The sequence below is a fragment of the Camelus bactrianus genome, chromosome 12 (assembly GCF_048773025.1).
Source record: "Camelus bactrianus isolate YW-2024 breed Bactrian camel chromosome 12, ASM4877302v1, whole genome shotgun sequence".
In the NCBI taxonomy this organism is placed as follows: Eukaryota; Metazoa; Chordata; class Mammalia; order Artiodactyla; family Camelidae; genus Camelus; species Camelus bactrianus.
In genome coordinates this window covers 23,724,406-23,742,564 of record NC_133550.1, presented here as the reverse complement: position 1 = coordinate 23,742,564, position 18,159 = coordinate 23,724,406, and the positions used below count along the sequence as shown (strand labels likewise).

General features: G+C 38.1%; 1 protein-coding gene across 1 annotated transcript in view; it reads right to left on the bottom strand.

The window, feature by feature from the left end:
- SLC2A13 (solute carrier family 2 member 13) overlaps positions 1–18,159 on the bottom strand; it is a 325,881-nt gene that overhangs the window by 235,351 nt on the left and 72,371 nt on the right. Inside the window, exon 3 of the mRNA XM_010970574.3 lies at positions 10,668–10,876. Coding sequence (XP_010968876.3) covers positions 10,668–10,876 — 209 coding nt within the window. The remainder of the gene's footprint in view (positions 1–10,667; positions 10,877–18,159) is intronic.

Here is an 18,159-nt window from a genome sequence, read left to right as displayed (position 1 = left end):
ATTTTCAATATAAATCAGGGGAAATGGCTTGAAAGACTACAAGGGTTCTGAAAAACATTTCCTTCTCCTGTGAGTTGGCTGAGTGGAAAATCTTCTCTGTTCTGTTCCTTATCTCCATGTAAGAGGAGAGTCAATAACGTTTTAATGTAAAATCTAAGAACTATTCCAATACTGCTTATAATTTTAAAAGTTCTCTGGGGTTTAGAAAACCAAAAATAACCTTTATTTAAAGTTGTGTTGAATTAAATAGTTTCTCCTAAATAAGTCATCATGCCTAAGGAATTAAGTTTAACTAAAACCTGAATAGAATTGTGTATTGTTTTAATAGTCCTTCACCTTATAGTTTGTTAACACAAGGACAGACAATTAAAGCAGCTTTTCACTTGACCTTTTGTTTTAAAATCTTCCATTGACCATAAGGGAGGAGGTTAACAGCCTCACACTTTGACGATTTTGCAACAGTCTCTCACTTTGACAATTTTGCAACAATCTCGAGAATATTACATATAGAAATGCTTTCTTTGCCTACGTGCAGAAAATTAGGGGTCACCTTGCTGAGAAGTGATTTGTTAATATCTATTTCAAGTCCATCCAGTAAATAGCATAGACGCATTACTTTGGGCCAGAAAACATTGGACTACCAAATGAAGAAAATACAAGCATAACTACCAGAAATGTTGGGGAAAATGACACTTTGCTCTAAGCGTGCAGATGTCGACTGCAATGAGCATTCTCCTGCACTGTCATCAGCTGGAATTAGATTTCTAAAGAATCTTTTGGAGGGGTTTCTATCAAAACAGATGATAAATATCTACTCTCTCTGACCTCTCTTGCAGAATATGATTTGTTGAAATGGCCACAGGCAATATCAATTCACAGGAAAATAAACTGATTTCTGAGGAGATAAGTCTTGATGACCTAACTGTAAAATTACTGGAGGAAAAATGGGAGAGAGAGGTAGCAGTTCTTTCCAGTACACCATAGATGTGATCCCCGAAGAGCTGCAGGTAAATCAAACCAGGTTTTAAAATGAACTGACAGGAGGGCCTTGAATAAATTCTCTACCTGACAACGTTCTTCCTTTCCAGGCTGGAGATTAAACCACCCAACAAAGGCAAAACACAGAGCTGACATTCTCCCCAGAGTTGATTAGCTGATACAGTTAAACGGTGCAAATCCTTCTGACTGGAATGTTTCTGCATAGATTATACACTGTGCAGGTAAACCGAATGCACTGCAACAGTGACTAGCAACCAGTGGGCGTGGGTCTGACTTCAGTTTAAAGCATCAGATGGCATCTCTGGGCTGACTTCTCACATATGCCTAAATACTAAGATTTCAGTGCCCAAAGGGCAGAGCCAGCTTTCTCAATGACATTCTTATGTTCAGTAAATCAATTTTGGAATTCTCTATGATCTAGGTGATCTAGGTAATACTAACTGCAAAAAAAATTATATAGAGATATATAATTTAAAAAAATAGGACACACAAAAAAGCATTTTCCTTAAAAAAAAAAAAAAAACCCACACGCATTTTTACTTTCCTCGGATTGCCCATGTGCTATGAACAGATGACCAGATTTGCAGGAGGCTGCCCGCTGACCCGAGGTCTGCACTTGGGCTCCTTTTACTCAAACTGTCTTGTGCCAAAGCTGCCCTGACAACTCCATTCTCCCAAAACACTCTCCCTGGTCTCCTGTGACAGTTCTAACACCAACATCTGCATGTATCTCTAGGGACAGAAAGCTTCCTTGTTTCCATCTTCCCTCCAGTGATGGGGCCTTAATCCCCTGGTGCAGAGCCCAGAGGGAGTGGCAGAGATGGTGCCTTTTTTGACTTTCCCTAGGCCCTGCCCAAGGGGGCTTCTGCTACGCATGTGAGCAGCAGCCTTCATTCTTCCTTCCTGTCACCCCAGGAATACACCTTTGTTCTCTAATGCAGGAAACAGCAATTGAAGAAGGAAAAAAAAAATGTTCTTAACTATGTGTGGTCATGGATGTTAACTAGACTTATTGTGCTGATCAGTTCATAATGACATATCAAATCATTATGTTGGGCACCTGAAACTAATATAAAGTTATATGTCAATTCTATCTCAACTTAAAAAAAAAAAAAAAAAGGATAATGAAGAGAGCTTGGCCATAAATGGTGGAGTAGGAAGACTCTGACCTCACCTCCTCTCATGGGCACACCGAAATTACAACTACTTACAGAGTAACTACTGATGAGAGAGACCAGAATCTACCAGAAAAAAAATTATACGACTAAAGATATAAAGAAGGAACCACAAGATGGGTAGGAGAGGCAGAAACACAAAATAGCCGAGACTCACACCCCTAAGTGGGCGACCCACAAATGGGGGGATAATTACAACTACAGAGGTCCTCCCCAAAGACCAAGAGCTCCAAGCCCCACATCAAGCTCCCCATCCCAGAGGTCCTCCACCAGGAAGATGAGCCCACAGAATGTTTGGCTCTGAAGGTCAGCGGGGATTACTTTCAGGAGAGCCAGAAAGAGGTGGGAAAGAGAGACTCCACTCTTAAAGGGCACACACAAAATCTCACATGCCAGGGACCCAGAACAGTCATTCGAAAGGAGGCTGGGTCTGACCCCCATGCTGATCTTGGAGGCTCTCCAGAAGAAGCAGGAGGCACCTGGAGCTCACCCTGGGGACACAGACCCTGGCAGCAGCCATTCTGGGGAGTCTGCTCTGCCACGTGGACAGTGGTGCTAGCAAGCTCCATTCTGGGAACCTCTCTCTACCTTATGATCCTATAGGCCTGGACCTGCCCACCAGCCTATAAGAACCTGAACTGGGACACCTCATGCCAGGTAACTAGCCTGGAAGGGACATAGCCCCCCAAAAGCAGGAAGGCTGCCTTAGACTCCCTGACCCCACAGCCACTCCCAGACATGGCCCCCGACATGGCCCTGTACACCAGGTGGCCCAGGACCCGACCCAGTTAGCAGGCCCTAGACGCAGACCCGCAGGCCTCCCAGCTGACTTCCGGCATCACAAGCTCTGCAGACCAGGAGGGATGAAACGATACATTTAAAGGGATAAAAGGGAGACACCTACATCAAAGAACACCTGCTGAGCAGGGCTTTCATTCAGATTCGATGGAGAGACCCACGGGTTGACAGATAAGCCAGACCTAAAGGCCTTCAGCACCACCGTGTCTCCTTCACAAGGAGTCTCACAGGCACTGTTCTAGCAAAAATAAATAAATAAGTAAATAAGTAAGTAAGTAAGTAAGTAAGTAAGTAAGTAAGTAAGTAAGTAAATAAATAAATAAATAAATAAATAAATAAATTTTAAAAAGCAGGCCACAACTAGAAACATGAAAATTACTAAAAGAAAAAAGCTCACTGGTAAATGCAAAAATACAGTACAGGTAGTAAATCAACCATGTACAAAGTCAGTAAGAAGCTTACAGGACAGAAGTAGTAAAATCATCTCTGTCTTCAGTCAGCGGTGAAGGGACACACAAAACAAAAATACGTAAAATAGGGTGCCAAAATGGTAATCAGGGGAGAGGGGAGTAAAAATACGGGGTTGTTAAAATGTATTTGAAATTAAGAGATCAGCAACCTAAACATATATATATGATTATTTTAAGTTGAGATACACACACATACACACACATATATATATACACATATACACTGCTATAAATATACCTTATGGTAACCACAAACCAAAAATCTATAATAGATATATACAAAAAAGAGAAAGAAATCAAAGCATGACACTAAAGACAGTCATTAAATCACAAGGGAAGAGAAGAGGAAGCAAATTAAAAATAGCTACAAAAACCACCCAAAAGCAATTTTTAAAATGGCAATAGTACGTACCTATCAATAATTACTTTAAATTTATAGGGACTAAATGCTTCCATCAAGACACAGAGTAGCCAAATGGATACAAAACAAGACCTCCCTTGTATATGCTGCCTGCAAGAGGGTCACTTCAGATTTAAAGAAACATACAGACAGAGGGTAAGGGGATAGAAGAAGAAATCAAAAAATACCTGGAGACAAATGAAAACAAAACAAAAAAAACAATAAAAAATGTATGGGATTAGCAAAAACAGTTCTAAAAAGAAGTTTATCATGATACAACCCAACTTCAAGAAATGAGAAAAATCTCAAATAAACAACCTAACCATATATCAGATACAACTAGAGAAAGAAGAAAAGCAAAACCCAAAGTTAGTAGAAGGAAATAAGTCAAAGATCAGACAGAAATAAGTGAAATAGAGACAAAAAAACAAACAAACAAACAAACAAAACCCCCCAAGAAACCAAGTGCTGGTTCTGTGAAAAAATAAACAAAATTGACAAACCTTTAGTAGATCAAGAAAAAAAAAAAAAGGAGGGCCTTAATCAATAAAATAAAAAATAAAAAATGAAAACTTAAACCAACACCACATAAATACAAAGATCATATGACCAATTATATGCCAATAAAATGGACAAATTCCTAGGAATGTACAATCTCCCAAGACTGAACCAGGAAGAAATAGGAATTGTAAAAAAGCGAATTACCATTAATGAAACTAAATCAATAATTAAAAAACTCCCAACAAACCAAAGTCAAGGGCCAGATGGCTTCACAGGTGAATTCTACCAAACATTATAAAAATTAACACCTATCCTTCTCAAACTATTCCAAAAAACTGCAGAGGAAGGAATGCTTCTGAACTCATTCTACAAGGCCAGCATTACCTATTACCTTGATACCAAAGCCGGACAGAGATATCCAAAAAAAAAAAAAAAAAAAAAAAAAAAGAATTAGAACATTCTGTAACATCATATACAAAAATAAATTCAAAGTGGATTAAAGACCTAAATGTAAGTAAAACTCTAGAAGAAGCCATAAATCATAGCAGTATTTCTTTGGATCTGTCTTCTAAGGCAAATGGGACCTAATTAAACTTAAAAGCCTTTGTACAGCTGAGGAAACCACTGACAAACTGAAAAGACAACATATGGAATGGGGGAAGATACTTGCAAATGATATAACCAATAAGGGATTAATATACAAAAATATAAATAACTTATACAACTCAAATCAAATAAAAACAACCTAATTAAAAAATGGGCTAAAGACATGAATAGACATTTTTCCAAAGAAGACATACAGGTGACCAACAGGCACATGAAAAGATGCTCAGCATCACTATTCATCAGAGAAATGCAAGTCAGAACGACCATGAGATGTCATCCACACCTGTCAGAATGGCTGTCATCAAAAAGACCACAAATAACAAATGTTGGTGAGGAATGGAAAAAAGGGAACGCTTCTACACTGTTGGTTGGAATGTAAATTGGTACAGGACTGTGGAAAACAGTATGGAGGTTTCTCAAAAAACTAAAAACAGAACTACTGTATGATCCAGCAATTCCACTCCTGGCATATGTCCAAAGGAAACAAAAACATTCATTCAAAAAGATAAATGCATCCCAATGTTCATAGCAGCATTATTTACAATTGCCAAGATACGAAAGCAATCTAAGTGTCCATCAACAGAGGAATGGATAAAGCAGATGTGATAATGTGTGTGTGTGTGTGTGTGTGTGTGTGTGTGTGTGTGTGTGTGTGCAGAGTGGAATACTACTCAGTCATAAGAAAGAATGAAATTTTGCCATGTGTAACAATGGATGTACCTGGAAGGTATTATGCTTATTGAAGTAAGTCAGACAGAGAAAAACAAATACTATATGATATTACTTACATGTGGTATCTAAAAAATAAAACAAATGAATGAATATAAGAAAATAGAAACAGAACCACAGATTATAGAATACAAACTAGTGGTTACCAGTAGGGAGAGAGAATTGGGGAGGAGCAAGCTAGGGGTAGGAAATTAAGAAGTTCAAACAAGGTGGTATAAAGCATGTGAATGCACAACCTTCATTTCTAGGCTCTTCCCTAAGTTTGTCCACTGCAGAATCCTACCTCTTTTGTTGATAGTTTTTAGTTCTATTGTTGTGGGACACAATTACTGTTATAAACTAAAGCTCCTGACAAAGGCTCTGCCCTTCTACACGCCTAGTAAATTAAGAGATGACCATCTATCTCTAGTAATACAGGCAGAGCAAACATTTAACACCTTTTGTCACAGATCTGCCCAAGAAAGGAACTCCAAACACTTCAAATTCATGTCTGTGAACCTGAGGGATGCGCATCCCAGGGGATGTATGAGACAGATGGAACCCATAAAGCCAATGAATAAACACTGGAGGTATTTAGGGGAAAATTTAGAGTCAAGTAAACATGATATAATGTGGAACAGAATACAGACTTTGTTAATTTCTTGGACAAAGCATAAAAATTCAAATAAATGTTGAACTTACTGCAGCTGCCTTCTTTGCTATGGTACTCAGCCCCAAAAGGCCTGCCTCCCTCCCTTCTCCACTGAAGCTAAGTGGGAAAGTTTGTGAATCACTGCTTTCAGTAATCACCTAGGTCTTTCTCAGATTTCTGCATTTGTTGTACATACAAGTCATGACTCTATTACACATCTATGCAACGTGAAAGAAACTAGGAGGATAAACTATATGAGGTGAGCAACAAAACGCTGGAAATGGTATGTATATTATTTTGTACCCAAATGTGCTTTTAATTCTTAAAGTAGTCATTGTGTCCCTACTTATTCAACACTTAGGCTTGGCAACCTGGGATAAATAAAGATGAATAAATAGGTAGTTATTACTGCAATGTTTTTAAACTCTATATAAACTCACTATATATATAGTGAACATGTACGAGATATATAGATAAAGATATATAGATATATAAAATCAAATTCTTCAAAAAATTAATCTGGTCCACTTAATGGTACATATAATTTCGCATTTGCTGTTCCCTCTGCCTAGAACACTCTTCCCTTCAGTTCTCTACACTGCTGATTCTTTCTTGCCCTTCAAATTCACCTCTTCAGAGAAGATTTTCCTAACCATTTCACCAAAAGTAGCCCCTTTATAAGTACGTTATTATCCTGTTTGTTTCCTTCAAAGCCATCACCGCAATCTGCAGTTGTCTGGTAATTACTCACTTTTTATTTATCATTGTGTGCCTCTTCCCAGCAGGCCAGAACCTTGTCTGTCTATTTACGGCCAAAGCCCCACATCTCCATTGAGTGCCACTCGATAAGTATTTTTGAATGAAAGACTGTTGCACAGTATTTAGAAATTTTACAACAGGCATTTCTCCCAGACTTTTAAAAGTGAAAAATCAGACCGTGGAGCTTTTATAATCTGCCTCTCTTTCCTTACAAACCTAAAAAGAAACTGAGGCCCAGTGACTCCCCCAAAATCCTTTTAGGAGTACAAATTTGGGGTGGAGCCAGGACTAGCCTTTCATTTCACCATCTCCCACTTCCTGGAGCTTTTCCAGCCAAGCTGTTGTTTCCTCCAGTCTCACTCATTAGTCCTACAGGATGTATAAACAGGGCTGAACACATGTGAAAAATTAATTATTTGCTTCTTTCCCCATAAACTTCCTTTTTAGCCCCAACTACAGTGGAGCAGTTTCAAGCTGAGGAGCCGACTTTTATGCCATGTGCAGAAGAAGAGATGAAACCCCATTATAACTCAGTCCTGGTCAACAGCTCGGCTGATACGCCTCACCTCTGCTGCTGACCTGGCCGGAGCAGCCACCAGTCACATGAAGTCATAAAGTGTGTCAGTCCCTTATGCACTGACATTTCACACATCAAATAATTAATTTAGCTAAGACATAATTTAGCAGCTATGCCTCTTTTCCTCAAAGAGATCAAATTTAAACTCAAGTGACCAGGAAAAAAAATCCTACAAGAAGAGAAGGGTCACATAAGCAAGTACCATAACAGTGACAAGTCACAAATCCTCTGGAAATTCTGAGGGAAGGACGTGGCAGGCTCACAGATAGCAGGTAACTAAGCCACCATGTCTGATGATAAAACATTTCTGCCTAGAAGAAAAAGTGATCTTATGAACAACTTCTTTCTAACCTCCTAGAATATCTGAGCATTTTGTGGCACTAGGTCATGGTTCTTTCCTCTAGGCAGCTATCTTCCACTGCTCAGAGTTCCCCAAGCTTGAAGTCCTAAATCAAAATTCACCTCATCAGGTTCTACAGACAGATTAAAGCAGTTCACTGTCTACCCGTCCACAACACAATGGCAGATTCATCTTCCCTGGGCCAGAACATCTGTGTTATTTCAAAGTTAGCTGTTTCTTCATGTGTATTTGTCCGTCCATCCATCTAGCCCGTCTTTTCAAATGTAAGGTGACGGAGGGCCAGGACCTTCTGGTTTGTTAACCCAAGTCCTAGCACTGCTCTCCATTTTCCAGCCGAACTAACGCAGTCTTGCTTCTGGACATGAAAATGCTAAAATAAAATTCACACTGTGCAGACCATGTTTAACTGTGGTCAGATTTCTCAACCACAAAAATGAAGCCCCAAGTTACTGGTGCCACGTAACACTGGCAAAACTGTCTGTGTGCCTTCACGCCATAATGCTATTCATTCTTTACCTTTATAAAAGAATATGGGGTTAGTTTTCAAATTAAGCAAGATGATAGTACTCAAATAATACAAATCCAGAAATGGGCGAATTATCAATCCTATTAGTTACAAAGTTCAGGATGTTTACCCAAGCATAAGACTAATTACGACTCAGAGGATGTCATTATGGTATTTTTTTAAAATCTGTGCCAAATGTGCATAAAAAGTAATATGAGGAAATAGATGAACAGCTAAATATTTTATGTACCCAGTAAACAGTGCTCTACTTAGCTCCCAAAGTCTTGTGATAAAAACAAAAGCAGATGTAACTATAATTCTATGAACCTCAAGTTTTAAAAAAAACCTATTTGGTTATACATCCCAAATAGTCAAGAAACTCAAACAGGGTGCATCGTCCACAATTCCATGGGTAGACCAGTCAGAGATTTTTGTGCAGTTAAAGTCAAGCTGTGTGTTCAATGTTTTATAGTAAAGTCAGTGGTATCCCTATTCCTAAACAAGGAGGCTCTTTCATTAAGTTGCTGTCCTATACTTTACATGGATTAATAAAAACTTACATTCTACACAGTATTTAATATAACCTAACACTCTGAAAAGATTTCTACTCACACATTAGAACATGGGTTTCGAGTGTACTGATTACTAAAAAAAGCCTCATGTTTCATTTGATCAACTGCCAAGAAGAATTTCGACAGGAGCATAATAGAAGGTATCTGTAATTCAAATAGACATTTAAAACTGTATTTTAAAAATTAACACAATCTTGAACTCAGTAAGAGTGAATTATTTTGTTAAAGCAAAAGTCTCCTTCATACACATATGTGCAGAGCACTGGAGATGCTGACCATGTCAGGCACATGGTAAGCGCTCACAAACTTTCTGTTATAAATGACCTTCACCTAGAAGGGGGTTTGGTCTGAGCAAGATGGTAGTAAGATCACACTACTGTACTGCATATCTGTAAAGCTAAGGTGTGGCTACCACAGTGACCAGTTTCTGCAAGTGTTCATTCTATTGCTTCTTCAACTCCACCAAAAAATGGTAGGAAAGGAGGGTGAACAGACCTTCCAAGACTTTCGTATGATCGTTATCGATAAAGGGGGGTGTGTGTGTTTGGTCTCTTCTCAGGCATGAAAAATAACTTGACTAATAAAAGTCAGCATCTCCATTTGACCTACCAATTAATGTAGACGCAAAAGGAAGCTTAAGAGAAAATGGAATGGTTTGGGAGATGTGAATCCAGCAGGTCGCTGTGAAATGTCTACTTTCTCCTATCATTCACATTCAAATCAGACTGTCAAGATTGTAGATCCTGCCTGAGAATTTTTAAATCCCTACATGATTTCTTCTCTGAAAATAAATTCATCTGTATAAATAAACAAGAAAATTCCCTTTTTTCTTGGTTTCCTAACATGGTGAAATCTGGATTAGGCAACTAGTTAAACTTTTTAATAAAAATAGAGAAATGCAAAATTATTCCATAATTAGTATACGAAGGTATTCTTAATCTTAATAAAAACTAGTATGGAAATTAATGTAACATATATAAACAAGGTATCTAATTTTACTAAAGTGATTTATTTTGACAACAGTTCACAGTGACTTTTTATTTAATACGGAAGGTCAAAATGCATAGTTATCTTTATATCAGATATTTATATGTAAAATATACATATACTCAAAAAAATGCTCCCACACACAAAATGACAACTATGTCAAGTATATCCAACTTAGAATAAAAGAGATTGCAAAAATGAAAATAGAATTATATGAGGACAGTAGCATTATGGGGGTGTTTCCTTCATTCTTTTATAACATTATTATATGGCTTCTAAAATTAAAATATATTTATTTTGGTTTAGTAATACATATAAAACCACTACCTCATTTAGAGATATTAAATAATATTATAAGGGGGCAGGGTATATCTCAGGCGCTAGAGCTCATGCTTAGCATGCACGAGGTCCTGGGTTCAATCTGCAGTACGTCCACCAAAGATAAATAAACCTAATTACCTCCCCCTGCAAATAAAATAATTAAATAATACAATAATAAATACAATTTAAAAAATAAATAAATATTCTAAGACTATAATTTCTAAACAAAACCACTGTGTAGTTTTAAAATTCACATTAAGTCTAAAATCCACCTACCTGAGCCAACCTCTTTTTCCTCTTCTTCAATGTTGTTTTTGATGCTGTCATATTCCTCATCAATGGTCTGGTTACCGCGCATCTGAGACAAAATTCTCCGGGCCTTCTGAGTCTGTCCTTTCTGAATGAGCCATCGAGGGCTCTCAGGTAAAAAGAGAAAGCCAAAGAACTGTATGACCGCTGGGATTGCTGCAAGCCCCAACATGTACCTGTAACAAGAAACCAGGGTATTGTTGTAAAATGTGGTCTCATTAACACCGAGTATGAATAAAAGGTTTGCGTTCACCACATTAGGAATAACACTTAATGTTAAATCAGCCAGGATGATTTTCTTTTCATTATATGTGTATGTGTGCGCCACCAGAAAACAAGGATATTTTTATGGTGTGGTGAGAAACTAAAAAAAAAAATGAGAAAAATCTGATTCTTCTCTCTCTCTCCCACAAATTACAACAAAAAAGAATGGACAAAAGTCACAATCATTACATATATGCATTCTGAACCAAACACATCATGCAAAACACCATAATCCCCATTCCTATCTCATGTGAGTACAATTCTGTAATTTATAATATAAAATGGGGCTCAGACAAAACTGATACCTGTTGAAAAGATACACTTCATTAAAATAAATGCCCCTGCTTATTTCTTTATAGTTATTTCTTCTCTGTAAATGATTAGTTATGATTTCATTTTGCTATCAAGTACCTTTTTTAGACAAAAAGTACTTTATTTAACCATAAAGGGAGGGGGGGAGTTAGAAAAGCACATAGCAGCCCATGGCAGAAAAAAGATGGAGTCAGATGCAAACAATCATGATTAAAATGACTAGAAACTGTTGTGCATGTTGTTCTGTTATTTGTCATCTTTTTCAAATGTCTGTTCTTAATGGCTGACAAAATTGTCAATAGCAAATAAGCATATCATTTTAAATCCATCAGAGAAATAACAAAAACAGTAATATGAGTACAGCTACATCAAAGATCTCTCCAAATTATTGCGACCACCAGGCTAATCCCCTGACATTTCTAGGCCTCAAGCTTTTTGAAATGAAGAGTTAGGTTAGATGAACTTCAAAGTCCCTTTCACCTGGAGACTTCTGTGAATCGGACACCTGGATGTTCTCCATTGGTCCAAGTTCCCAGAGTGTGCTCCATGGAGGACGCACGACGGTGGAGCTCAGGAGGCCACTTCTGATTACATAACAACCTATACTCACTGGCGCTCATAAATCAATGAGACATCATCTGACTCAAGACACTTTTCAAAGCTATTCTGACGTTTAAGCTGTGACAAACCAAAAGTATAGCAGTTCTGCAGACTCCATCCACATTATCTTGTGAATAAGTCCCCCATTTTCCAGGCAGTTTTGTTTTAATTCCAAAGAGTAGAAAAAAAAAACACAGTTGCTCCATGGGTGGTAAGCAACCTCCTACGCCTCCTAGCCACAGATGCACACAGACCAGAAAAATTAAATCAGATTTAGAAAGTAAACAAAGTGTTTATGAATGACTAAATGAATCACTTGGCCTACAGTATTAAAAGAAATCTTGTTAGATGTGCTTTATACTTTAATCCATGAGTTGTGATAATTACATCAATACTTAATCACGCCCTTCCTCTGCTTGCCTACGGAAGTTTTAGCCTCAATTTATGTCATTATACCTTGTATTATAATAAATTATTTACCTATTTCACTCGACTTCATATTTAACTTTGTATTCAGCATAGCGCCTTATAAAGTATCTTGCACAGCAGGCATTTAGTAAATGTTTCATGAAATGATACGAAAGCAGCTACATATCTAAACTTTCTATATAAACTAAACAGAAAATAACTGTTTCACACTCAGACAGCAATATTCTATGCAGCAACCCTTCTGGATCGTTTGGCTCTGCAAACTTACTTGCACAGTAATTCTTTCCAATGAAACCATTTGTTACTCTAGATATAACCAGACCTTTCCTTCTTCAGAAGACTCATCCGATGAGAGCCAGAGAGATCAGCTCACACAAAGGCATACTTCTGGCCTCTTCCTCTTAAGATGTTAACTTGTATAACCAAATCTGTTACTTAAATGCGTGTTATGTTTTGTTGCTGTAAATGAATGAAATTTCCATTCAGTTGTGCTCTCTCTTAAAAAACATAAAGAGAAAAGGTTTACCTGTATTGCCCATTATTTAAAAGAAAAGTGATAAAGACGTAGACAGTAAATATATTGCATTAGGAAATGCGAAAAGTACGAACGATGAAAGCCTTTAGTTTTCATGTCTCTGTGCCTTTATTGATCTTTCCTTCTGTTCTCCAAACTCCCTTAGTGATGAATTAAGATTAAAGGGCCTCTCTGAATACTTCAAAGCAGCACTGAAATAAAAACAGAAACTGAAACATTTTTAGGCCCGAAGATGCTCACATAAGACATTGCATTTTACTACTCACTATTTAATTCCAGAACACAGTATTTTTTAAAATATTCATGGGATAAAGAAAAAAGGGAAGAGAAGGGGAAAGACAAAAAGAAAAATGCAAACATCAAGTTAGCCTATGTTTTTTAAGCGAGCCATAGAAAACAGAATACTTTAAGCCCTCCAACCTTGTGAAATCTTTATGTGCGGAGAGTCTAGAGCTGATATTTACAATTCGATGCCCTAATACTAAGGTAGGAGAAAGGAAGCCACATCCTGTTGCCAAAATTTATGGTTATCAAACCCTGTTTTAGTCAAGATAAAACATGTTTTATGCATTTACGTCCTAACATTCCTCTTCTAAAAGTAAAACAAATGAGCATATTTTACTATAGTTTAATTGTCCTTCATGATGAAAATATTTCGATAGGAGTAAATTTCCATGGCTTTACGGAGACTAAATACACAAGACCGCGAGTAGCTGTGGTTTGCAATGGAGAGACCGTGGGAGCAACCCCGGGGGTCACACTTCAGCTCTGGACATAGGAACCACAAAAACCTGGTCAAGTTACTTAATTTAATTCACAAGTGACAGCATCTATTTCACTGGACTGTTGGGGGAATTAAGTGAAATCATTCTGTTGGTATTAAAGCATAAAGAGGAAACCCAGTAAAAAATGTTTATAACTTCGCTGACCACACCCCCTCCCCCCAAACAATTCAATCCAACTTTTCGGTCGCAGTTGTATCATCTACCCAAACTTTCCGTAGGTAGCAGTAACCAGTTTTTTTCTTGAGGAAAAACTGTTCCTCTAATAATATGCAGACTGAAGAATAAGAAGAACAAGTTAAGAGTCTGCATTGCTGTGATGCTGATGAAAATTTTAACATGAGACTGAAAGAGGAGGACCTCTGCGGGCTTATTAGCTAAGGCAGTATGAGAGGTTCACCACGAGTCCTTTAAATCCAAGGAGACCAGGAACCAGATGCATGACGAGGGTGTACTGACAATCCAGGCAGACAATCCCCACGCAAACAAGCAGTCCCCTAGTGACATGGGAGATCTCGTTACTATAAGTCAGATCAAGGGTTCCAAACTCTGGTCGCGCATCACCCAGGATGCTCTCTGGTTGCACATTAGAATCACCCAGGAGGCTTTTAAAACACACCAGTGTCCAGGTCCTGGCACTCCAGGGCTTTTGATTAATAGGTCTGGGCTCCAGGCCTAGGGAATTCTGTTGTCTTAAAAGCTCCCCAGGTGGTGCTGATATGCAGTCAGGGCTGAGAACCACTGATCTCAGTGTTTTAAAAAGCCAAGTGAACAGTGAGCAGCCAAGGTTCATACCTTTAAGGCAAAAACCATTTACCTCCTGGAGGCAAATCAGCATATCAAGAAGGGGGAGAAAGATGGCTCAGCAAAAACTCCAATCCTCTGTGAGTTCTAAAAATCTTTATCACGTTCTTTAGCATCATGATCACTCACAGAAAGATACCTTTTAAAACACTGTAAACTGAAGTTTACAAATGAGCTATTTTCTGGTACAACTAGCAGACCAGCACCTGCCTAGCACAAAACTAAGGAGGGGCCCCCAAATGGTGAGCAATATTTTCAAACAGTGTGCTTGGGCCAGCTATCAGCAAAGGAGACAAGTCCGGCTACTTCATCTCGGGCTAAGCCTTCCTTCCCAGGGTCAGGAACTGAAACTCCGCATGCCTGGGAGCCAGCCCTCCCCACTGTGGCTGAGCACCTCGCATCAGACGGCCAGGCACCTCACACGAAACCAACAAGTCCTTCACTGAACTCAACACTCACCCTCAATCTTGTTTTAAAGGAATCCGATTGCTCTGACCTATGAAACTGAACACAAGTATCCTCTAATAGATGGCCATTTAAGAGAGAATTTTGCAGTTCATAATTGCCCCTCTCTGAAAGGATGAGAACACGGTTATCTGACAACATGGTCAACAGATACACATGTTACTTTACCTCGAGTAGTTCCACAGGTGTGATTATTACGTTCCAAACACAAGAAAATCTACTTGAATGTCCAGACTCAGCTTGGACATATGTCATTTCACAAAGGCAGCAGCAACAGTAATAGCTAACACACAGCACTGGTTACCACGTGCCAAGCACTGTTCAAAGGGATTAAGATACCTTAACTCATTTATCTTCACAACAGCCCTATGAGGTAGGACCATCATTATTACCATTTTAAAGACGAAGAAATGAGGCACAGAGAAGATACAGAACAAGCATGCGGTAGAGCTACAGTTAAAACCCAGGCTCCCTATAGTAAAGGTTTATTGTGAGTCAAGCTATAATAGATGTTTAATAATGACTTGATAATGATTCTGCAGAACTCATAAGAGAGGGCATTAATTTATTTTAGTCTCAAGTTTAAAGACTTTTAAGGATGCCTTTAGAAGTCTGTTGTTCACACACTTCTGTGAAATGCAGTAAGCCGGGCAGCAATAACAGGGGAAGAGCTACTGGTCACTGTCCCTCCCAATCCTGCCAAGCACAGCACAGCCCAGACACCGAAACAGCCCCTGGGCTGGGGAACTGCATGCTGGATCTAACAACACCGACCCGCTACTGGCAAACGGAATATCCTATTACTCTCTGGACCCCAGAGTGTTACTATGAAAACAGCGGACTGTTAGTTAAAAGAAAATATCTCATTTGTAAAGGTAAATGTGTACTGCTTGCTTTGAACACTGTGCCAAACTGAATTTTGATTTCATTTTTCTTTCCCATACACAAGTAAAATGATCATGTACCAAAAATTTAGATAATAAGACAGTAGGCAGTGTAAAAGGTGATGGGGAGCAAGAAATTTTGACTTGAGATTTGATCCTTCCAAAATGTTTTCTATGACAGACATGATGGATCTAAAGTTGCTTTTCTCTACACTTGGTTTTCCAATGTCTGCCTCCCAGACACCTCCCCAAAAAGAACAGTGCTGGAGTGAAGAACTGTATCCTGCCTCACATACTGTTTATTTCTTTTCTCTCATCTATTTTCCTTCCTCCTTAAATTCCCAAATGATGGGAAAAGGTTGCCAATGCCCTGCAGTGGGAGAGCTATAGGATTTACGGTTTTAATTGTAAGCTATGACAGAAAAACTACCATAGCTGAAGGAACTGTATCACAAAACGTTAGATTTAGAACAAAGCGTATGCAATTATTTTTGACAGCTGTTGAGGAGATGAACTCTGTGAAGGGAAGACACTTTTCACTCTGAGCATCACAGGAAGGATTTTCCGGGCACTGCAGTCATTGAACCAACCATCCTCCTAACAGGCCATGAGAGCATTAAGGTACAGTTCAATAATCACCTCCTTACTTGTCTCCAGACCTCATGTTGTTAAAAGTATACATTTGTAAACCAAATCCCCACCTTTTATTTTTCTAGTCACAGAGAATCTTGATATTTTCTGAAACACTGAGATTAGCTCAGTAACAATCTCAGAAACTTTGCCCTGAATACAGGGATGGTTTTTAGCTATATTCTCTAACAATATCCATCCACTGTCTTGCACTAAACTGAACAAAATCAAATGACAAAATTGTATTTGTAACTCCAATAGTTTTATTTCCATCCTCTGTCTTCTAGATTGCATTCTCTTCATATCCATTTGCTGCTGATTTACAACCAAGTCTGTGTTAGCCCATTGTAATAGTGCAAATAAATTAGAGGAATATCACAAATACTAAGATGCTATGCTTTATTCTTTAAAACAAAACTCCACAGTTTCAAACTGGCATGTGTTCACAAATAACCATGAAGTAAACTCTAAAACTTTTTTCTTCCCCCTGAAACATTTCATTGAAAATAAAATGGGTTAGCAGTCAGAATCAGTAAATTCTTTGCAAATGTTACCTTATGAAGATTTACTGTGTTTGCTTAGAAAGTTAAGGTCGAACTTTTTGTCATCTCGCTGAGATGTTATTCAGCTGTTTACCCAGCAAACATCTCCTGAATGGAAGTTCAGTGCCAAACTCTAAGCCATTCATGGGGCATCATGAAAAAACTTCCCGGAGAGAGTCAGTGTAAATCTTTTCAGATCTCCCCAAGCTGCAACGTTCCAGCGATAATACAGCATTATACCCGATTTAGGGTAGTGAAAGAGTTTCTCCTTAAAAAGGCATAACCCAGACCCTTCAAACCACATCCAAGAGCACTGTTCCTTCAGCCCTACATCTGGAGCTACCCGCCTTCACTGTTCAACACTCCTACGGATTCTGAGCTTTTTCATATAATTCTTACATACGTTAAGTAATAATTACATGAGTAATGCATTCACTACAAGATCCCTATTCTTGGATTTACAAAAGAAATGGCTACCTTCATATATCGTATTAAAATATTTACTTGACAGTCACCAAACAAAAATTACGTTTTATGTATGTTCCTTGTTAATGCAAAAGTTTTTAAATGCAAAATAATACTGAGCTTAGCTACCTGCTATAGTTACAACTTACATGACAATAAACTTTTAAATTTTTGTTCATCACTCACAACTCCATTTCAATAGATAAGAAATTAAAATAAGAAAATACCTCCTAATTGAGACCCCAGTCTAGTAACGATTTATGGCTTTCATTGTAAGTCAAACTATAACAGACAATTTTCCTCTGTCATTAAGGACCATGTAGAACATCAAAACCAATAGCTGATCCACTTGAAAATCTGATGGCAGTTAAGGGAGTAAACATGAGACACCCAGCTAGAGGTATACAATAAAAAAAAAAAAACAAAAAAAAACCCAATGTATCAGGTTGGATTCTTTCAAAGAAAGAAGTGATGTGATACAGCCTCAGCAAATGAGCAAAATCTGTGTTACCTAGTGAATGAGTCTGTAAACTGTTAAAAAAAAATCATAGCTATAGATGTAAACATAGACATATGCCAAAGAAAATATTAACTATATCTACATAGGGAAAAACCTCTCAAAGAAATTTAATATCAGCACGTAAGGCAAGTGGCTTGGCTAAACTTATTTAGTGTTATGGTTACAGCAGAAGCAGCAAGACATATTTTCTTTGATAGAATAAGATTAGATGTTACTTAAGTAAATGA